This window comes from Periplaneta americana, chromosome 16 (assembly GCF_040183065.1).
Source record: "Periplaneta americana isolate PAMFEO1 chromosome 16, P.americana_PAMFEO1_priV1, whole genome shotgun sequence".
Classification (NCBI taxonomy): Eukaryota; Metazoa; Arthropoda; class Insecta; order Blattodea; family Blattidae; genus Periplaneta; species Periplaneta americana.
This window is the reverse complement of record NC_091132.1, coordinates 23,363,527-23,387,442: the sequence shown is the minus strand read 5'-3', so window position 1 is coordinate 23,387,442 and position 23,916 is coordinate 23,363,527. Positions and strand designations below refer to the sequence as shown.

Here is a 23,916-nt window from a genome sequence, read left to right as displayed (position 1 = left end):
TATGTGTGAAATTGGGTATGCATTACTTACTTACTTGCTTACAAATGGCTTTTAAGGAACCCGAAGGTTCATTGCCGCCCTCACATAAGCCCGCCATCGGTCCCTATCCTGTGCAAGATTAATCCAGTCTCTATCACCATATCCCACCTCCCTCAAATCCATTTTAATATTATCCTCCCATCTACGTCTCTGCCTCCCCAAAGGTCTTTTTCCCTCCGGTCTCCCAACTAACACTCTATATGCATTTCTGGATTCGCCCATAAGTGCTACATGCCCTGCCCATCTCAAACGTCTGGATTTAATGTTCCTAATTATGTCAGGTGAAGAATACAATACGTGCAGTTCTGCGTTGTGTAACTTTCTCCATTCTCCTGTAACTTCATCCCGCTTAGCCCCAAATATTTTCCTAAGCACCTTATTCTCAAACACCCTTAACCTATGTTCCTCTCTCAGAGTGAGAGTCCAAGTTTCACAACCATAAGGAACAACCGGTAATATAACTGTTTTATAAATTGTAACCTTCAGATTTTTTGACAGCAGACTAGATGATAAAAGCTTAGGTATGCATTACTTGAAGAAAATTATAAGAGAAAATTGCGACGTATGGGACGTACTTTGAGGAAGGCAGAAGGGTCCATTATAAAAAAGCAGCCTGTAGGGATCCCGAAAACGCTCAAGGCCTTGGAAATCATGGAGGAGAGCGATAGGGGAAGAGGTCAGGAGATGGAGAAGATCTTGAATGAAGCATAAAGAAGAATGGTAGGAGACAGGGATTGTTCGAAAGTTTTGATAAGAGTCCTGTTCTTGAAAGTGAGTGTCAAGACATAAGAAGAATGTTGCCTAATGTGCATTATATTTTATCGATTCCGTGTCGTAAAGTGACATGGTGGCATGCATAGTTAGTGTCAGTTCATGGAAACGCCGTGTCGGTATCAGCATAGACAGCGAGGTCATTTTACCACTAACGGATGAACAGTGTACCCACCATTAGCAAGAGGTATTGCATGTTTATTCGTAATTTTTCCTGATATACATTGTGTCCAAGGAAACATTCCTGATTATGAACTGCTACAATTTTGTAACAATGTTTATTACGAAATTCATACCTGTACGTTAGAAAGAACGGCTCAAAGAATTTCAGAGGATTTGTAATTGTAATCGTCGGCGGAAAACAATAGATGACACCATAAGAGAAAAAAGACTCTGTTCCCGCTTTTTTGCTCGTCATTATGGCGCTGTTAGATAGAAGCAAATTGTGTTAAATTGTGTGAATGTTTACATTTCAACTCGGTGTGAATTTTTCAGCATATAGAGTTATGGCGAACCCATAGACACGTGATTGGTGTGTATTGGAATACCATAGCACACGGAGTGTAGTGAGAAGGGAGTTTCAACAATGCGGAACCTACTGACAAGACGATTCTCAGGTGGTACAATACACACCAACCTCGTTCCTGTAGGTTCGCCATAACTTTATAAATGCTGCAGAATTCACACTGAGTTACACCAATTAACACAATTTACTTCTGTCCAGCAGTGCCACAATGACAAGCGAAAGAGTGGGAACTGCTTTTGGTATGGTGCCATCTATTGTTTTCCGCCAACAATTACAATAATGAGGACCGTTTTTGCAAAACTTGCTAACTGCAAAATTTGCAAAATTGAGATTTTGATGGATTCGTCAACACAAGGCAGGCCTCTACATGATGTTAAAGGCGTTTTAGTAAAATTGGATTATTTTTCTTCATTGTAGTGTGTCAAAGTGTGATCGTTTTTTCAAATCTTGCTTTCTGCTAAGTAAGAGATACAGTAAAAATTTGCTTACTAGTGTTTTGTCTCTCCTGTAAAATTTAGTTTTTTCAGTTAGCAAGTTTTTCAAAAACGGTCCTCAATTATACATCCCCAGAAATTCTTTGACCCATTCCTTCTAATGACACCGGTATGAATTTCGTAATACGCATTTTCTTAAGAATCAGCGTGATGTTGTAATTGCAATATATGAATGTATTACTTTATGCCATCTTAGCATTATAAACAGGTTGTTTCTCATCCAATATCGTTCGTAATCGGCTTATTATGGTAATGGTAATGAAATAATTGAATTTTTTTACGAAACGTCTAGAATCTCTTTTGCGATTTCCTCTGGAAACATCAACAATTATTTTTAGGTAATGTTCTTAATTGCGGCTTATATTCATTGCTTCATTTGTTTAACGATATCAAAAAATACTCAGTAACTTAAAAGTTATTTTTATTAAGATTATTCTTTAATACGGTAGTAATCCTTCACCCAAAGAAATTTCGCTCTTCCACAAAATAAATTTATTTTCTCAGCATCTTCAGTAAGATCCATCCAGCCATCCATCCATTGTGCTCTTGGTTTTCCTCGTCTTATATTTAACCATCAATAACTTTTCTTATGTGAGCTATAGAAGAGTAAGTTATTAAAACCCTGTGAGTTTTTCGTTTTGTTTTATACACGCTATTGTGAATGAGTTCAAACAAAGATATCTAGGATTGCCATGACAACGTAGTCATAGTTCTCTAGAATCTCTATTCCTTTATCTGGAAATGTTTGTTTAAAGTTTTCCATTACCTAGGTATTAACTCACAATAATGACAGCATTTCTTAGGCTTTCAGTGTACGTTAACAGAAAGCCACAATTTAAGTCACGCAGTATTTGTGTGCACTCGAAGTTGGGTTCTGGCGTCTTGTTAGCCCACTTGAGTTGTGTGGATATAAGATAAAAAATTGTGGTGGTGTCGTGTATAGTTCCTGGGGTAGCTCAGTCGGGAGAGCATTCGTGAGCTAAGAGAAGGGTCCCGGGATCGATACCCGACCCCAGAACAATTTTTCCTTGAAATTATTCAAACCTGCTGTACAGGGAGCTAATACCTGAAAGCCAGATTTGCATAATGTATTCGTTACTGGAAGTACGTTAACAGAAAGCCACAATTTGTCACACAGAATTTGTGTGCACTCAAAGTTGGATTCTTGCGTCTTGTCACCCCATTTGAGCTGTGTGGATATAAGGTAAAAAATTGTGACGGTGTCGTGTATAGTTCCTGGAGTAGCTCAGTCGGGAGAGCATTCGTGCGCTAAGCGAAGGGTCCCGGGTTCAATATCCGGCCCCGGAACAATTTTTCCTTGAAATGTGCTATATGTATTTCCTCGCAGTTAGTATTGTTTAGTGTGTGCACTAAGTCAGTCTTGTATAGGTGGTAGTGGAGATCCTTTTTGTAAAATCTTCCGCAACTTGCGGTCAGAAATGCCGAGTGACACCGCGTGCTTACGAGCTGAAGGGTTAGGATTTCTTTATAAAGCACTTTCCTCTCTGGCAACATTTTCTTGCGTGCGCACTCGCTTTACACTACCGACACCAATGCAGAGTCTGTCATCGACATTTTTTATATATCCATGTTTTGATGGGATAGACAGAAGGCACCGGATCATTACTTGAAATGTATCGGTTCCGAAATGCGCACTGCGTGAACACATAACTTACAGTTCTTCAGTAAAAAATCTTGGCATTCACATGGATAATAATCTCAACTGGGACATGCAAATCACAGAAACCTGCAGAAAAGTATATTCATGTGCTAAAAAGGATAAATGTTCATCTCTCCTCTTGCTTAAAAAAGTCCCTTGTGCAGACACTTGTATTTGCCTATTTCGACTATGCTGACATTTTACTGACTGACCTCTCCAGCGAAAACAAAACGAAACTTCAACGTGCTCATAATTTGTGTGTACGTTTTGTAAGCAATGTTCGTAAATATGATCATATTACCCCATCCCTGGAAGCAATAGGTTGCCTTAAACTAGATAAGAAAAGAAATTTACATTCACTTCTCTTTCTCTTCGAAATCTTGAACTCTTCTATTCCTTCGTACCTGTCGTCTCGCTTCACTTACCTTTCTTCCTACCATAATCTGAACACACGCTGTCGTCATGAAACAATACTAACAATACCATCCCATCGCATCTCCTCATACTCATCCTCTTTCACAATAGCCCTGCCAAGACTCTGGAATTCGCTACCTACTAGTATCAGGGACTGTCGAAATAAAATTGAATTCAAACGAAAACTTACTAGGCACTTGGTCAGTAATTGATTTCTTGTAAATAGTTTCTTTAATCTATCACAAAATATTTCAATATTCAGTAATTTCATCACTACACAATTTTGTTATTCTAAATTTAATTCGTAATTCAGTAAATATAAAATATTCTTTGTTTCTCTATGATAAATTATCTAGCTTTAATTATTCAGATAATCTTTTCGTACTTTGATTTTATTGTAATTGTAATTGTAAATTTAATACTAATTGTAATGTTATTTGTAACTGTAATTGTAAATTTAAAACTAATTGTAATTTTATTGTTCATATTGTAGTTGGAATCTCCTGGCAGAGGGGCAGAGAAAGCCTGACGGCCTTATTTCTACCAGGTTAACTAAATTAATACTAATAACTATTATTGTTTTGACGTGAATACGTCTTTGTACGAGGTAAAATATGTTGATAATAATATTCAATAAATTTATCACTTTCAGCCTGTCACCCACACGGTCCGGATTCGAGTCCCGGTCATGCCTGAAATTTTTCATTGAAAAATCCAACTTGTGGCTGACACGTGTCGTAGTAGGAATTGTTATGGGTTTCTCTTGTTTCCCCATTATTAGACATCTACATCATTCCATCAACATTTTTTCATTTCGTCGTCATTCCATAGCCTTTCCCGAACGCCGGTTGACAACGCGCGGAGGGGGCTAGCCCAGGGACGAGTGGGGTTACCTCGAAACCTGGGTATGCAGCGAACCTTAATGTAGTCATTCGGTGTGGATTTGGGAATGCGTCTAGCTTGAGGGTTAGCGCAATAGATCGTAAAAGGTTTGGTCGTAGTGCCCCCTCCCGAAAATTCCATTCCATAACAATTTTAGCGTACACGAGGTTCAAGAAGTTTGGGCTAGTTCTTGCGCGTGGCAAAGCGTACGATTGTAACTTGAAAGATTACACCACAGCCAAAGACGCGCCTTTCTCCTTCCATTAGCGACTACAGGGGAGATGTACAGAGTGATTTATATAGAACTGACACATTTCTTTCATTAATTGTTTCAAAACGAATTGTGCTAGCGACAACTTGTTATACCTAAAATGTAGAGGAATTTTGGGAGCTTATTTACCTCTGTAGAAAATGTTGAAAATGTCCTCCATCCTGCATAAGGCACAACTCAACACGTCGTTCCATGGTACTGGTCACTCGTTGGAGGACTCTCTTGTCAATAGCTTGAATCTCCTGTGTGATGTTGTGCTTCAGATCGTCCAATGTCTGGGGACGTGTGGCATAAACCCTGTCTTTTAAATAACCCCATAGAAAGAAGCCGGCGTTGTCAAATCCGGAGATCTCTTAATGATTTTTTGGGTGACTGCTCCAGTCGTGCTCTTACGTCAACAACAATCGTGGGAAGCCTAGATGAACGATGCTTGCCCTTTTGACTCGCCAGAGATCCAGTTGTTTCCAATTTGTTTACCAGTCCCAGTATTGTGTTTCTTTTGGGAGGATTGCGAACACCAAATTCTCTCTGGTATGCCCTTTGAGTAGCTGTAATTGAATTCGTAATCCAGTATTGCTTCACAAGGAAGAGTCGTTGATTTAATGTGTACTGCATTTTCACGTTGACACAAAATGTCGAAAACAGCTGCCAACAATAGGAATAAAACATAAACATCTGCGCATCTAGTGCTGCCAACAATAGGAATAAAACATAAACATCTGCGCATCTAGTCACAAGGAATCGAAACTCCAGAACATTCTGCTTAATTTGGTGCTAAAATTGGGTCAGTGCTGCCAACAATAGGAATAAAACATAAACATCTGGGGATCTAGTGACAAGGAATCGAAACTCCAGAACATTCTGCTTAATTTGGTGCTAAAATTGGGTCATTGAATGAATTTGCAACGGAATAATTAAAGAAAGAAATGTGTCAGTTCTATATAAATCACTCTGTATAATCATAATCTACTGCTTATTCCAATGTTTACAAATACGCTCAAAATAGAAGGCATTTACTCTCATCCTACATCATCTACAGAGCAGATGTCATCATAGTCTATGGTGCATACTTCTGTTTGACTCGTGCCCTATCTTTCCAGCTGTACGCGTGTTGGAAAATGTTGCGAGTGAATGAACGACGAGCGCTAAGTGTTAAGTATTACTAGTTGCACGAATGATTGCCGGCGGCCAGTAAGCGAACGAAACCATAAACACTGCGTAGATGGGTCTTATCGCATGACGCAGCGCCAACGTCTCTCTCGAAATCGGCAATCATTCGTGCAACGAGTAATAACTGGTGTTATCTATATTGGCCTGTAACTACAAACCATATCGCTAATGATAAAATGTGACAATGACGTACAAAACAATGAAACCGAAATGTATTCACGTAATTATATGATTTGTGTGAATCTACTGTCACCTGTTTTATGTAATAAGCGCTCACGATTTACAAATGAGGGCTGCAAGATAGGGGCAGTCACGTTCTCCCAAGAACTGGTTACCGGTATATCCAACGTTGCAAAATAAGTCTCACCTACTGTGTTAACCGTTGTACTAGGAATGAGGCGAACCCTTTGCATTCGCAGAAATTTCAGACTCTACCTCATTATTCGATGTAGTTAATAAACGTATATATAATATATATAAAGAAAAATAAATCGTCCGCCCTTAATTAATTAATTAATTAAGGATGACCACGAGGATCCGAAAATTAACAGCAAATGTAATGAATGAAAGAAGAATATTGTTACTTATTTACTTACTTACTGGCTTTTAAGGAACCCGGAGGTTCATTGCCGCCCTCACACAAGCCCGCCATTGGTCCCTATCCTGAGCAAGATTAATCCAGTCTCTACCATCATATCCCACCTCCCTCAAATCCATTTTAATATTATCTTCCCACCTACGTCTTGGCCTCCCCAAAGATCTTTTTCCCTCTGGCCTCACAACTAACACTCTATATGCATTTCTGGATTCGCCCATACGTTCTACATGCCCTGCCCATCTCAAACGTCTGGATTTAATGTTCCTAATTATGTCAGGTGAAGAATACAATGCGTGCAGCTCTGCGTTGTGTAACTTTCTCCATTCTCCTGTAACTTCATCCCTCTTAGCCCCAAATATTTTCCTAAGAACCTTATTCTCAAACACCCTTAATCTCTGTTCCTCTCTCAAAGTGAGAGTCCAAGTTTCACAACCATACAGAACAACCGGTAATATAACTGTTTTATAAATTCTAACTTTCAGATTTTTTGACAGAAGACGAGATGACAAAAGCTTCTCAACCGAATAATAACACGCATTTCCCATATTTATTCTGCGTTTAATTTCCTCCCGAGTGTCATTTATATTTGTTACTGTTGCTCCAAGATATTTGAATTTTTCTACCTCTTCGAAAGATAAATCTCCAATTTTTATGGTTCCATTTCGTACAATATTCTGGTCACGAGACATAATCGTATACTTAGTCTTTTCGGGATTTACTTCCAACCCTATCGCTTTACTTGCTTCAGCTAGAATTTCCGCGTTTTCCCTAATCGTTTGTGGATTTTCTCCTAGCATATTCACGTCATCCGCATAGACAAGAAGCTGATATACCCATTCAACTCCAAACCCTGTCTATTATCCTGAACTTTCCTAATGGCATATTCTAGAGCGATAGAATATTGTTAGTTGAAGATAGTGTTAAGTTGGCTTTTAACATAATGTATTTCTTTAACTGAATTGCTCAATAAATCTACAGAAGTTTCTAGTTTCTTTATTGAGTGAATCAAGAAACCAAGTCTGTAAGAGAGCGATTAACCACATCTCATTCGAGGCTTTATATTGGTTACTAAGTGATATTTGGATTTGTTAAAGATGGAGACTTTCTTGCGAATTTATTTTTCTTTCGCATGTGGAATATTCCATAGTGTCTCACTCCTTCGCTTTTGAAACTCGCTAAATGCTGATCACTAAGACGGGTTTCTCCCACAGCGACGAGCGTTTCCTCTCAGCAAATAGAAACCTATCATTTCTGAAGTATCGTCAAAATCAGTTCCTTATTCAATAGCTAGTCGATAATGTCGTTAAAGGGGAACAGCGCCTGTATTTCACATTTTCCGTCGTCTCCATCGTAACGTTATGATGTCATCACTCATCTTCTATCACTCCTCACACAGCGCCATGTAAGATTGAAAATGTAGGTCTTCATAATATCTCACATTATTCGCCGCGGAATGATGTGTTCAGAATGCTGAAAAACATGCAGACAGCACTCCGCGTATAATAGGAAGGCTGCGCGTTAGCTTCATCTTCTGCTGCTACTTGGTGCGTGGATAGTTTACCATGGAAAATTTCATCTCTTGGGAATATGATAGCATAGTCTACTATATACATTCGCGAAGCTTGAGGTGTTTTTTTTTTGCAAATCTCGTGATAAAGCGCTCCAAGCGGTTAGCAACTAGAAACAATAGATTGTCCATGGTCGACTTTGGACTGTGTCGTATTTCTATCGAGTGATAGCTCGTTGCGTATTTCACATTGATGCTTGTGAAATGTTAGTTATTGGTTGTAATGAAAATGTTAATTGCTAAAATATAATATTTGGAATAATAATATGGGACAAGGAGGAGACGTTTGTAGTACTATAAATTGTAGCAACAGTAAGAGAAAGAGGCCAGAGTTATCCTTTGTCCGATTTCCGAAAGATTCAGAAAGGTTCCTGGGTTTCCACAAGAATGCTGAGCAGAAACAAAACTCTTAATTTTGAAGTTCTTTGTGACTGTTAGAATACATTATATCCTTAAATTTTACAATGAAATGTTTCAGTCTAACCGAAAGGACATTGGATACCGGTTAAAGTTCTGTCACTTAGGCTGCTAAATTTCCAGAGAAATAAAGGTTAGGTCTACTTTTTTTTCAGAGGATATATTTTTAATTGTAGCTATTAATTTTGTTATTATTTTTATGTGTTATGTTACTAAAGACGTAAAAAAAATTAAGTTTGTCTTAATGAAATTTATTGATCACGTTTTATTTTCAATTCTGGTGGCATTATTATTGCTTAGGCCTATTTTTTTCAAAGGATGTGTTTTTAATTATAGCTGTTAATTTTGTTGTTATTTTTATTTGTTGCTTTACTAGAGACGTAGAAAAAGTCTGTTACAATAATATTTATTGATCACGTTTTATTTCCAATTCTGGTGTGATTATTATTGCTTAACCTCATCCCACTTTGTTAACTACGTAAGTACACGTAAGTTACTCCGTTAATTCATATTTCCATTATTATTGTTGTAAAGGGAAGTGCAAATTAATATTTATTGGTTTCATAGTTAATTATGCTATAATCTTGAATGAGTGAAGCTATTATAGTAAATTTCAGTTCGTTTTGCACAAACAAAAATTATGTTAACTTATTTCTTGCAGGTATCTTCGAGTTTATGGTGGAATTTAATATACTTCATTAAAATAATAAATTAACTTTATGCATTTATTATTTAAATAATGGAAGGAAGGTGTTAATTTTTCCAAAAGAACACGACAACGAAAGTGTAACATATTTTGTCGGCTGCTAGGAGAGAGATCTGCGATGATGAGGCGATAGTAGCGATCCTAGTGGTGGGCAACTACCCATGTTTGCATTTTTACTATATATTGAGCTTCGCGACTGTATATAGTAGACTGTGATGATAGGGTGCAGTAGTTTCCTGCTTCATTCTGCATGTCTCGTATGAATAATTTCGAATTGTGAGAAATGAATGAACCTACAGTGTTCTCTTGCAGTTGATTACAGTGTATTACAACATACTGTTGTAGTGTATTAAACAGAAAAAAAGTCCTATTATGACTTAAACGTTGTGTCGAGAAAAGCTGCTCTCTACTTCACATGACGTGACTGATGCATATATCGTAAATAAGAAATGTCGCAGATATTGAAACTTTCACATGTGCTCGCTTTGGGAACGAACGTAATATCTTATACGAGTATACTGCACAACGTTGCATAGCCAGAATTTTTCTCCAAAATATTTTTGACTTTCATTCTCGATCTTGTAGCCTAATAGCAGAATCCTTGAACTACTTGGTCTACTAGTCGAAGTGTCTCGGGCAATTCTATATTTGAAGACTCCAGCAATGTTATGGTTTTGGACACATGTAAAAAATAGTTAATGAACACATGAGAATTTCTTAATTTTTCCTGGTATCGGAGATTTTGCAATTTTGATTGCGGAACTATCTTCGCTGTGTAAGATGTTACTGTAATTTAAATCACTTTGTTATAGTGCTTGACATAGTACGCCTAACTCGCAGCATCTGCGGGTCACAACAGCCTGTGGAGGTAAGGGAACGTCAGGTAGGCTACATGTAGGCATACCATAATATCGCACAAATCTCTGACTACGCGAAACTCTTTGAGGAAGTGATCATATGTATTCAGTATTTGAATTTTCACGGTGTCTCGCACCGTTACAATGTGTCTGGATAAAATATGTCCGTTATGCTTATCTCCTATAATATATACGCTAGCTATTACGATCTCTAGTATGTAAATATAGTATAACATATTTCATTAACGAGAGCGGCAAAACATATATCCATTTACCTATCTGAGCAGGTTCCTCGGTATTTCTTTGCACTATGTCTATTGTAAGACTTCTGTTTGCCCCCCCCCCCTTATTGCTCGTTTAAACTGTCTGTCCCTCCCCTACTCCAACGGCGTGATATATGCTATGTTTGTATCGCTGTTAACATATGCATAAATCTCGTTGATATGCAACTGCTGCCGAAGCATAGTTGATGTTATAGTGTCGTAATGGATCACCCTCCAGACGTTACGTCGCATGTTTCCGTCCTAGTACTCCATGGTATCGGTCTGATTTACTATTGCGGTGGCATAGTGGTCAGACCTTCGGTCTGTTACGCATGAGGCCCGGGTTGAAAAATCCATAAGTGACACTTGTGGCGGACAAGGTCGCAGTTGGGGTTTTTCCCGGGGTTCTCCCGTTTTTCCCAATTAGGCATGTACATAATTCCGTTACCATTTCTGCATTTCGTCATAATTCCATAGAATTCCCCGATTGCCGGCTGGCGATGCACGAGGAGGCTGGCCTAGGGACGAGTGAGGTGGCTTGCACGAAATTGGGTACGCAGCGAAGCTTAGACCAGTGTTGCCATACCTACTGATTTAGCAGGAGATTTCCTGTTTTTCCATGGACTCTACTGCTCTACTGATTTCTTCTTCAAAAGTCCGAATTTCTCCTGCCTTCTGGGCATCCTAAAGTCATCAGTGGTACTATGTTCGGATTTTCAATACTACAGGGACATCACTTTATTTTTACCAACATTTTTAACATTAACCTGGCTGTACTCGGAAACACTGTTACCCCCCCCCCTTCCATTACAGGAGTTTGGAGTTGCTAGTGCAATATGTAAACAAATCATTTTACTAGCTATAGGAGGAGAGAAAAGTAGTGTATCTATTTATGTTACAGGGAAATACAGTATTACAATTTTCAGTTTGATAATTACTTTTACAGTATTTTATAAAAAAATACTAGAATAATAACATTTTTTTTCACAAACTCAACTCTTCAGGCGGTTATATTCATTATGCAATGTCTACTTTATTCAGCATATTACTAACCTAATTTATTCCTGAGAATTTTGTGAGCACTTCCGCAAGAAACCCCAATTTCTACAGCTAACTTCTTGACCGACTTATTAGAACCTCGCTGTATCCTTTCTCTAGCATCTTCTACAGCATCTTCTGTCACCTTTGTTGGCTATATTACACTTTTCTTCCTTTCTGTACACTCTGTTGCTCTAAATTTATCTACCAGATTAATGACGTTTCTACGAAAATATTCCGTAATGATATAATCAGGAAATTGTGAAAAAACTGTTGTTCACATTTGGTTATATTGTAATTCCAGTTTCCATCATCGTCCTTCATACCTACAAACAGTAAAACAAAACTCTTGTTTAAATAATGCTGTTAAGTACCGCACCATATTATAGGGTACCGTACTTTCGGTAACTAATCTTCACTTGTGCTCAGTCCACACAGATAAATTCAGTTATGCTACACACCATACCAGTGTGAAAATAAACTTGAATAATATAAGCTCTTTCTTCTATAGAAAATGCAACATATTTCTGAAACACACTGTACTCTGTACTGTTTATTTCACTGCTAGCAACAGTGGCCGTAAGTTTGTGTGACTGACGTTAGTAAGGACATTAGTGAAAGGGGTGGGAGTCAAGTACATTTAGAAACGCAGGTACAATAAAAATTGAAGTAAAATAAAATGATGTCCCTGTATAACTACACAAACACACTCTCTCTCTCTCTCTCTCTCTCTCTCTCTCTCTCTCAATATACAGAGTGGAAAGTAACCACTGCACCAAAATGAAACTGGTAATAGATCATGAGGAGAGACTTGAAAAATCTAAATAAGTTTTTTCTCTATCATTCACCATTTTAGACGAAATCGTTATGTTTCTATGAAACACTTGGCAACATCACGGCTGTTGCAATAACTCTAACAAGCACGGCCTACACTCATTACCTTCCCCTCCTCCTCAGCTGTACTCAGTGACACGCGGCAGTCCGCTGAGCTGAAAGATTTATTTTAATGATTTTCGCAATTATTCCATTTAATTCATGACTAAACGATTTAATTTGTAAAAAAAAAAAAAGAAAGAATCAATACCGTACATTATCGTTAAGATTATTTTTACGTATCTACTTGTATAGCAATCCTTTCTTCCAGGTCGTTACCGCAATAGAGAGCTGTAGACATTGGACAAAGACTATTTTTTTTTTTTCCTGCTTAAAGGTGCTTCATCGAAGGAAAATTGTATTAGAAGTTTTGATAGGCTATATGTAGCATGTAGAATCACCTCTTAAATATTGGTGCATCAATCCTCTTCCACCCGTAAGAGGAAAAATAGGTTTGGAAATGCATGCAGAAACACAAAGCATTTGAAAAGATCAGACACTTTAGGACAAAAAAACAACCAGGTTTTACGAGTGATTTTACAAAAATAAACACTATGGCGAGAGAAGCAGAAGTGAGACCAATCTGTTTTTGTAGAAGAACATGATTTGTTGATCAATATTATGGAGCACTTACCAGCACTAATTAAGTCTATTTGTCCAGATTCAGAAATTGCGACAAAGGTACAAAAACTACAGCTATTGTCCAAAATATAACGGGAGTGGAAAACACAGAAAGATAATGCAAATTGCCGATGAATCCACAGACAAAAGTTCTACCAAACATTTTGTGTATTGTTGCACGTGTTGATGGGCTTAGTTACATAAATTGACTAGAGATGGCTGTAGTTACATTAGCAAAATTGTTCATTTCAGTGGTGGTGATATATTGTGTAGTAATACAACAGTATCACCTTTTTATAATATACATTGTTTTGTAATTAATATAATAGAATGAGGAAATTAGTCGTTAATTGATCTACTGTTATCTCCTGTTTTTTTCCATGATTTTTTCCCTGATTTTCGTGAGTAGGTCGCGGCAACACTGCCTTAGACCAGTCAGCCGCTATGGGTTTGGGAATGCGCCTATCTTGAGGGGTCGCCATAGTGCCCCCCTTCCATAAATTCAATTACATCAGTCTGATTTTAAAGACATGGTGACATCAAAACTCTAAGAAACTTAGGCTTGGTCCACAGTAAGTACGGCTCTTCTGTGACCAGAATTCGAACCCGTTCCGCAATCATCGTAAGCAACCGACGGAAGATTGTGGGCACACTTCAGGATTTATCTCCGTTCCACTTCTCCTCTCGCCATTATCACGAAACAAGTCATAGTCTGGGTAAATTAAGTTTTATTTTCTCATGGACGTCTTCAAAAAGATCTCTTTCGAAATTGCAGTTCGTTGTGCCCAATATTACGGCCCTCGCAGGAGCGGATTTTCTGTGAATATGCGACTCGTGTGCCATGGCTCCTGTCACGTTTCTCGAACGTGATTGTGTGGGCATTCCCTCTCCGCTGTGTTTGATAGAGCGAAATGGTCCATTCGCCTGCCAGCTTTCTCCACATCTAATTCCATTGAAGATTTTTACGTTTGGGACCAAAAGACGTTTCCAGAGCATAGCAGTGAAGTTGACATTGAGGATAAACTCCGAGAAAGGATGGATTCTCGAGGCGACAGGAATCGGCATTCTAGACCACCGCGTTTGTGGAGATGTCTGGAAGCAAATAGCTGTGAACAATTCTGTTTACTTACTTAGCCTTTGCTATGATGTGACGGCGGCAAACTGAGGGTTGCCTATGTTATCGTGTTCAGTCAGACTTCCGGATTGGTTTCGGTGTACAACATGAACACGTCTGCTCTAATGGGTGATGTTGGAGATTTCGTTATACATATCGTCATCGTCATCATAATCATCATTATAAGGTAGCTGTCTTTGTAACTAGGCAGAGCGCTGCCTTACGACGACCACGAATTCGAGTTCATATCCCGGCGATAGTTGATTTGTACTTATGATTGACGAAGCGAATTGTGAGGATATTTCTCGGGGTTGTTGTATTTCGCCAACACACTCAGCAATTCCTATTTCACTATCATCTCTGTCTTCAAAATAGGACACCCACTAGTGTCGTATGGCGCTGAATCGTTTGTCCTCCATGATGGCTGTTTGGTCAGAGATTGGTAGATCCCAGCGAGGACTGATTTTGCGCAAGGATTTTCCTGCATTTTATTTTTACTCATTAGAGAAGGTGTTGTGATTCTGCTAAAATCCACTTAGAGGTTTTCGGGAAAATCTATCTCTTCGTCATCAATGGTATCGAGAAAGTGGTTTTGAGCGTGTCATCTCTGTGTACACTAGCGTTCGAAGATGCCTGACCGCTACTAATAGATAGTGGTTGATAATTTGTTCGTGTAAATATTGCTTCATTAGTTACTAATTGAACGAATAGATGGCGTAGGTAAGTCATTGTTGCCAAAAATATGTAAAATATGCTAAAACAAACTTGAAAAAAAAAATGCTGTGGTAACGCTTGTTCCACATTTTGATTGTTGCTTTTGACCTTAAGGTCCATAGGGCGTATGGCGTCGACAGTACTCCATGCCTCTAAATGCCCACTCCGGTCATTTCGCTAGTATAACGACAGAGAGAATAATGAAGATGCATACGGCATATTGTACTACTTGAACAACCTCAAGCCTTTCTTAGCCATTCCAACTCTTTATGTCAGTAAATTCTATCAGAAATTTGTATGTACTAGTATTTTTATGAATACAATGACTCCAGGGAACGAAACTTGTTGCCCGATGAAACAGATTTACAATAGGTAGTCCTACGTACGAGTTTGTTTATTTTCTCGTGAATAGTTGTGGTCAGCAGTGGAGAGGGTTACATATAGGTCACAGATTTTCGTATAATTTCCAAATTTCAAATTTATTTACAATTTACATTTGAATTGAATACATATGAATAGATACCCGAAATGAGCATAATGCTCGTGCTCGGGTACAGTCCAGTAGTCTACATAAATTTTACAGGGTTCAAATAATAATGCTGATGATATAAATAATAGTAATAATAATAATAATAATAATAATAATAATAATAATAATAGAATAATCGTGACAGAAATGATACAAATATTGTAATACAAAATAATTCATTAATAATAATAACAATAATAATAATAGTGATAAAACAAAAATATTTACAATAATAAAATAAATACTAAGACGGATAAAATAAAATATAAAACCCCTAGCGAGAGTTAACACAACTTGAATAAGCATATAATAACCGGAAAAAATGCCAAACTCGAAATGACATGAAGCGTAGAATGAATAATTATAGTAATTTCTGGTAGTATAGAGGAGTCGGTAGGCAAATTAATTGCGGTATATAAGAATTATTTAAATATGTCAGTAAACTTGTGACTTGGAAAATTGAAAAATACGAGTTACATGATTCATGTTCATTGTTTGTAAATTTAAATGACTTATTCAACCCAGCAAATATTGTACAGATAAATGTTGATGATGTTAATGCACACAGAAAGGGTTAAACAACAATTTACTTTAAGGATATAAAAAGTATTGATTGCAGTGTAACATTTGTTACTTTGAAAGAAATAGTTTTGAAACAATTATCCAACACTTCCAATGTTAAAGTTGACGTGATTGAGGCATTACGAGCTCTCATGTTGAATTGCCCTGAATTTACACCTGCTGTGTTGAATGTGTCTGGGTTCCTTGTGCATCTGTTGACGCAGAAAGGTTTTCCTCAATTGTACAATTTAAATGTTAATGACCGTAGGCGCAGAACGAAAGAAAATAATATTGTCACTTCTGCTATGCTTTCTAGAAACAGCAGATGTTACATAATACAAATAATGTGTTTTCCTCCGTGTTACAAAGATGTGTTTAATTTAATATATAGAATAAATTGTTGTATGAAACTATTTTTATCATTATTTTCACGCCTAATACGTAATATAGGGTTATTTCTTCACGTAAAAATCGCTTTCCAATTCATAAGAAATTTGTACGATTATCTTACGAGCACAACTAATTAGTGGTAAAACGTGAAATATAATATTTTTATAACAATTTTTATTTCGAAATTAATACGAAATTCTGTAGTCTCTAGCCTATGATGTAAGTTACTCGTCGCAGTTGATAAAGCGTCGTAAAATAATCAATTAAAAAAGTTACTCGTCGACTGCAACACAAAGCAAGTAAACAGCGAACAACTAAGGCACAGTACGCGGCACAACCTAACCTCCTTCTGTTGTACACAGTAGAGGGACTCTAGAACACAGTTAACTTGAAACCGCTTGCCTTTCTCCCTTCGGGTTTTAAGTTTCGCTCCATGCAATGACCGAGTGGGGTGGTCGAGGCGGTATTGTCTCGGACTCGCATTCGGGAGGCCAGTATTCAAATCCTGAGACCTGTCAATTTGAGTGTGAATTTTTCGAGGTTTCCCTCACTCGCAAAGCGGTATGTTAGATTGAAATTTACTTTCCATCTACCCCGAACGTTCTTTCCGTTGTCTATATGTGTTTGTGTGTTAAGGGGGTGGAGTTCCTCCATTGTTCATTACTTGAGTTCGTCTCTTTTTTTCAAATTTTCCGAATAATTAACACACTTTTAGCACAACATACTATTTAATAATTCATTGTTGTTTTTACTGATAAACAATATAGGAGTGTCTTCCAAAGAGATTCTGGAAATAGTACATTATGCAACGAGCCTATAATAATAGTAATTAAGAAGCGAGTACGGATGTTTATGAAACGAACGCAAGCGAGTTTCATAATTTTTATACGAGCTTCTTAATTACCATTATAGGCGAGTTTCATACGACTTTTTATGCTCGACCATATTTCTAACTTGAAATTACCGGTATTCAGATGTATACATTTTATTTGTATCTGACAAGATCGGAAGTGACCTTGTTCTAGGTCGTGAATTGTGAGATGTGCGCAGACGCGAAAGTATTGATTTTTTCCGAGGAACAATAATGCCATTGACCTTGACGTAGTCCCGTTAAACTTGATAATATTATAATATTATAACCTTGATTATTGAATTCGATATTGAAAAACGAGATGACAAATTGAATTTATTTGAATATTATTTACAATTAACCTAATTATTATAGTAACAGAACATAACCTTCTGCGACAGTATTGGATTTCCAACCTCCGTGACTTTTCGCTAATTCTCTTTCGATTGCATATCCGAGAATAATCGATACTTGCGATTTTATAACGGTACAAAGCTGACTTGTCATTGGCTGAACACCTGTAAGCTGAGTTGTCATTGGCTGAAAACACCTGTACTTTAATGAGTAGGTGTACTTTAATGACATGCATTAAAGGACTGCTACCAGGTGTATAATTACTACATTTCGGCATGGTCGAGCATAAACGTTATTTCTATTCTGATAGCGGTATAATAATTTGACAACTTCTATTTTTCTCTGATTTTTTATGGTTTCTCTTTTCCCAGAAATAACACACCGCTTTCAGACGGCTCGTCCTGAGGTGCGTCAGCTCCTGTTGCAATATCTATTGCCATGGCTCCACAACATGGAACTCGTGGACCCCAACGTGCCACCAGCGAACCCGCTTTCTTACTTTCAGGTAAGCGTAAGGAAGCACCAAAGTATGCAGAGCGTTGCCCCAATAATAGAGGAATTGCAAGTCGAATAAGTTTGTTGGCGAGATAAAGACAATAGTGACGCGTGCTTACTTCACTGTGTTCAACAAAATTCCTATTTCTAATTTCAAAAATATTTTTGAAAGTGTACACATTTCGGAATTAATAGTGCTGTTTTCCAGTATTGTAATTTAATATGTAGCGAGGTCTTCAAATATACTTGATATGTTACAAATATCTAAGAGGCAGTTACAATCCCTTTATGCTTGTTGCCCTTTTTTGCTTCCTTGGAAGCCTTGCATTTATGGAATTTTAAACAAATCTTCATACAAATGAAACTGGAATAGTCTTTTCGTTCAGGCGATTGCATAACCTGTACGAGTAGAAAATCAAGGTGATTTGTGTTTAGATAATGGTCATAGGAAGAAAAGTAAAGAAGGTAAACTTGCGAATTCTAAATGAGACAGTGGAGCAAGTGAACGGCTTCAAATACTTGGAGTGTAGGCCCTACTACTGGGTGTTCATTTCAAAGTGTGTCATGACGTCACTGTTGTTGGGTCACCGATTTGAAGCGAGTTTCAGCTTATATGTCAGAGAAGTTGCCTATTATTTAAGGAGTTCTTCAATCTGAACTTGAGAACATGTACGGTATAACTTGAACGTCGTAGCAACAGATGACGGTCTGTACGGTCTGTGTGCTACCATAACCTCTTTCGAACTGTGTTTTGCGCCGGCAAGTCGTACGCAAGGTATTTGTTATCATCGGTTGCGTACGGTAACATTTCACAACACAAATCAAATGCTCCGTGTCCATGTTGACCGTCGAAGTTAATGTCAACAAATACGTAAGTAATCGTCTTAACCCTTTCCCCATATCCCGACAGTACGTATTTTCAAACAGTTCACATTCCTGCCACTACCGGCGTTACCGTACGTATCGGTACGTACTCTTCAGAATGAACGCCGTACTTGCTAGGCAACTTCTCTGCCTCATAGGTTATACACCTCTGCGGAAGTGTAGGAAGATTGAATTCTCTAGGCTTATCGGCTAGCCACATGACGGCATACAGCGAGCCATGACACACTTTGAACTGAACACGCAGTATAAGCAGTAACATGAGCTGCTGTCAAGAAGTCAAATGGAGAATAGCAATGGCAAAGGAAGCTTTTAATAGAAAAAGCAACATCGTCTGCGAACTTCTGGAGAAGGAACTAAGGAAGAGACTAGTCAAGTGCTTTGTGTGCAGTGTAGCATTGTATAGGGGAGGAAACATGGACATTACGACGAAGTGAAGAGAAGCGAATAGAAGCATTTGAAATGTGGATATGAATAAGAATGGATCGTGTGAAATGGACAGACAGAATAAGAAATGAAACTGTGTTGGAAAGAATGGAAGAAGAAAGAATGATGCTGAAACTGAACAAAAAGGGGAAAAGGAATTGGCTGGGTCACTGGTTGAGAAGAAACTGCCTTCTGAATAATGCACTAGAAGGAATGGTGAACGGGAGAAGAGTTCGAGGCAGAAGAAGATCTCAGATGATAGACGACATTAAGGTATATAGATCATATGAGGACACAAAGTGGAAGGCAGAAAATAGCAGACTGGAGAATGCTGGGTTTTCAGTGAAAGACCTGTCCTTGGGGAGAAGACTATGGATGAATGAATCTCTAATGTGGCATTCATAACACATTGGAGTTCCATTGATTGAAACTATATTTTTTATGCGTACGCATTAGAAAATCCTACAAAAATAGTGGTTAAGTTTCTTCTAACAGCTGCTGATAGATATGGATCCAGTCGTGAATTTACCAGGTACTGCCAGATCGATGTTCATTAACAATCCTTGCCCAGTAGTTTATTCAAAGCTGCTTCTGATTTATAACGCGAATAGGATTTGCATTAAAATTGATAATATGATAATTATTATTGTAATAATAACAATAATAATAATAATAATAATAATAATAATAATAATAATAATAAACTGACCTTTCATTACATTACAGAACTTAGTGTAATTTAAGGGATTAAATTCTTATGAAATATCAATTCATAAAACAACAAATTATTTTAGGGCAAAGATTAAAAAAAATTGACTTAGAACTTCACTAGTCAATGCTAATTCTTTACGTTCATAGGTTTAGTACTTTGACAGAGTTTGACGTGGCAAATGGTGTGTGGTCCAGTTTCGGACATCAGTTCATCACGACGGATCCAACATTTAAGTTCTCTTACCTTCTGTCGTGACGGTGGTGCCGATATGTATGGATGTTTCACCATCTACAACACTGTACGACTCCTCCCCCCCCCCATGAAAAAAGAAACTGGTACCACTGGCTGCTGGGCTGCTAACTGTACCAACCTCGACAATGTGATTTAAAGTCTATCATTGTGTGCATTGTTTTGATGGAGATAAGAGTTTTTCTTACATCTTGCTGGGTATTACTTATTAAAATGTTTTTAATTGCTGTTAATTTCCTTTTATAATAATGGTTTATTTTAACTGGCAGACTTAAGGATGTTCTATGAGGAGGAATTGCTAAGGTTTGGTTCTGCTGTGACCTGGTGTTTAGATTGTGATTGGCGGATAAGTAGTTAAACCAGAACGTAGATAATTTGGAGTAGAAGTATGGAGAACTTGAAAGAGAAGAGACAGCGAATGAAGGGTTCTTCGGTTATAGGAGCTTAGAAGCAAACATTCTCATGAGGGCAGATAAAAAAGTTATCTTTTTCTTCCAGCATGTTAATAATGTCAAAACAAGTGCTTATACAAATTTTAACCACTCGAGCGCAATTACGAGGGCCGTAAAAATAAGTTTCCCTGGGGCCGTTTACAGAAAGAGAACAATTTCATGGAAAGATTTATTGGAACAGATACAGCAATTGTTGAGCTATTTTTCAACATATTTTCCACCGGAATTGAGACATTTGTCATATCATGAGCTCCCTGTGTCGAAGAAGTCTACCGCCTGAGATGAGAACCAGTGTGTGACAGTCGTCTGCACCTTTGTGTCGATCTCATGATATGACAAATGTCTCAATACCAGTCGGGAATATGTTGAAAAATAGCTCAACAATTGTTGCATCTGTTCCAATAAATGTTTCCAACGAAATTGTGTTTTCTTACTGTAAACGGTCCCAGGGAAACATATTTTTACGGCCCTCGTAATTGCGCTCGAGTGGTCAAAATTTGTACAAGCACTTGTTTTTACGTTATTAACATGGTAGAACAATAAGGAAAAAAAAAAAACTTTATGTGCCTTTCCCACGAGAATGTTCACTTGTTAGCATCAATTTGGAACCTTAACATCGTTGTTCAGTGATATTTTAAATATACAGTAGATGTATTGTATCTTCTGATATGTAGTATTTTCTCCGCATAAGACAAAAATAGAAGTATAGCTCCTATAATACGTTACATTTTTAAACTACTTGCTAGGAACGAGTACATTGTTGTTGTTGTTATTATTATTATTATTATTATTATTATTATTATTATTATTATTATTATTATTATTATTATTATTACTGTTATCATAGTCTCATCAAGCAACTCGCAGGCGTTCCATCAGACCACTAAATTTAACTGAAGTTGGATAATAGTACATTATGCAACGAGCCTATAATGGTAGTAATTAAGACGCAAGTATGCTTGTTTATGAAACTCGCTTGCGCTCGTTTCATAATTTTCATACGAGCGTCTTAATTACCATTATAGGCAAGTTTCATACGACTTTTTATGCTCGACCATATTTCTAACTTGAAATTATTTAAAATTAGGTCTTATGGTTATGTGCGAACTGACCTGAATTGTGAGATGTGCGCAGACGCGAAAGTATTGATTTTTTCCGAGGCCAAATGTCATTGACCTTGGCAGAGAATAAGATGAAGATTACTCTGATATAACCTGGAAATTGATCTAGAATTGAAAAACGAGATGACAAATTGAATTTATTTGAATATTATTTACAATTAACTCTAATTATTATAGTAACAGAACACAACCTTCTGCGACAGTATTGGATTTCCAGCCTCCGTGACTTTTCGCTAATTGTCTTTCGATTGCATATCCGAGAATAATCGATATAACGGTACAAAGCTGACTTGTCATTGGCTGAACACCTGAACTTTAATGAGTAGGTGTACTTTAATGACATGCATTAAAGGACTGCTACCAGGTGTATAATTACTACATTTCGGCATGGTCGAGCATAAAATTATTAGTGATTCGTCAAATTTTGAAGAACATCATGTGAAAACGAAACCAGGATGTCGACTGATGTTTAAATATCTTACGTACCACTTTTTTACTAGAATTCACCAGGAGTTACGTTTCATATTTCAGTACTACGCAAGCGAGATGAGTCGGGCAGGAAGCAGAAGAGAAGGATGGGGTTCCGCAGAAGCCACGGAAATGGTTCTAAACAATCTGTTCTACATCACAGCGAAGGTGAGTACTTGATGTACATGTATAAACATCACTACAGCGTGGGAGTAATATAACTCTGCAGATTTAAGCAGCTTATTCCTTAGATAGAGTACAACAAAAAATTCTTATACCATAATTAGTTCCAAACGAATGCTTTTCTCAGAAAAAAAAAATCCCCAAAATATTAACGCTGTTTTACTCGATAAGTACAGGGCTCCTATAAAAAACCTTTCTGGTTTCGAACATATATAATTTACGTTCTATAAATCTGAAGTGCATGAAAATAGCACCAATGGAAAGAGAAACTCAAAAAGTTTAGTTGTGTTTTCCTAGTTGGTAACACTGCCTCATAATAGCGCATATAAACAAATTCGTTCATTGTTGAGGCGAAATGGCTGCTATAGAGGACAAAAAAGCTTTTTGTGTGCTTGATTTTCATGTGAACCAGTCTGCTGTTAATGTGGACTGGTATTACCGGACAAAGTTTGGTGCAGATCGACCCAGTGGGCATACAATCCGTAAATGGTACACTGATTTTAAGACAAGATTCTTAGCAAGCGGTTGCACTGCATTTAGTGCAAGCTCTAAAACCAGAGGACAAAGTCCTACGAAGAAATTTCTGAAGAAGTATGCAGACTTTAATTGAAAACTATGATGAGTTTATTCGCTCCGTGGTGTTTTCTGACGAAGCCACTTTTCATCTTTCTAGTAAGGTGAACAGACATAACCTCAGAATCTGGGGGTCGGATAAACCGCATACCTACGTGGAACTTGACTATAGGCTTGATGTGTGCCGTGTTACCAAAAGGAAACACATTAAACATATTTGGTAAGGAACGAGACGTTTTGAGTTTCTCTTTCCATTGGTACTATTTTCATGCAGCTCAGATTCATAGAACGTAAATTACATGTGTTCGAAACCGGAAAGGTCTTTTGTAGGAGCCTTGTATTATATCACCGATTTTTGATTTCTACTCTTATCATAGAGAAATTGGTAACGAATGATTTATCCCTTTTCAGTTGTTAAATAAAACGGTCGGTTTTGTTGCAAATTAAATAAAACGATTAACACGTATCGTATTTCCTGCCATTAGGAAGTCTCGCAACCCTGCTGCGGTGTAAGGGACGGAACGCTGCTATTCAGACCGAGTATGCGTGTGTATTCGTATGTGAGGCGACGATACGCTGTTGCCAAATTACGCAGGTTTTCGGCCTAGTTTTCTAATTAACCATGCACTTGATTACAAAACGCATAATATGTTTGTTTTATTTATTTTAATGTGTT

At 37.6% G+C, this 23,916-nt stretch overlaps 1 protein-coding gene across 7 annotated transcripts in view; it reads left to right on the top strand.

The window, feature by feature from the left end:
* Positions 1-23,916, top strand: part of fry (Protein furry) — a 719,047-nt gene that overhangs the window by 464,010 nt on the left and 231,121 nt on the right. For all 7 annotated transcript variants that reach the window (XM_069813811.1, XM_069813807.1, XM_069813810.1 and 4 more), the window contains 2 exons: positions 18,051-18,184; positions 22,548-22,652. In XM_069813811.1, the coding sequence (XP_069669912.1) occupies positions 18,051-18,184; positions 22,548-22,652 (239 nt within the window). The remainder of the gene's footprint in view (positions 1-18,050; positions 18,185-22,547; positions 22,653-23,916) is intronic.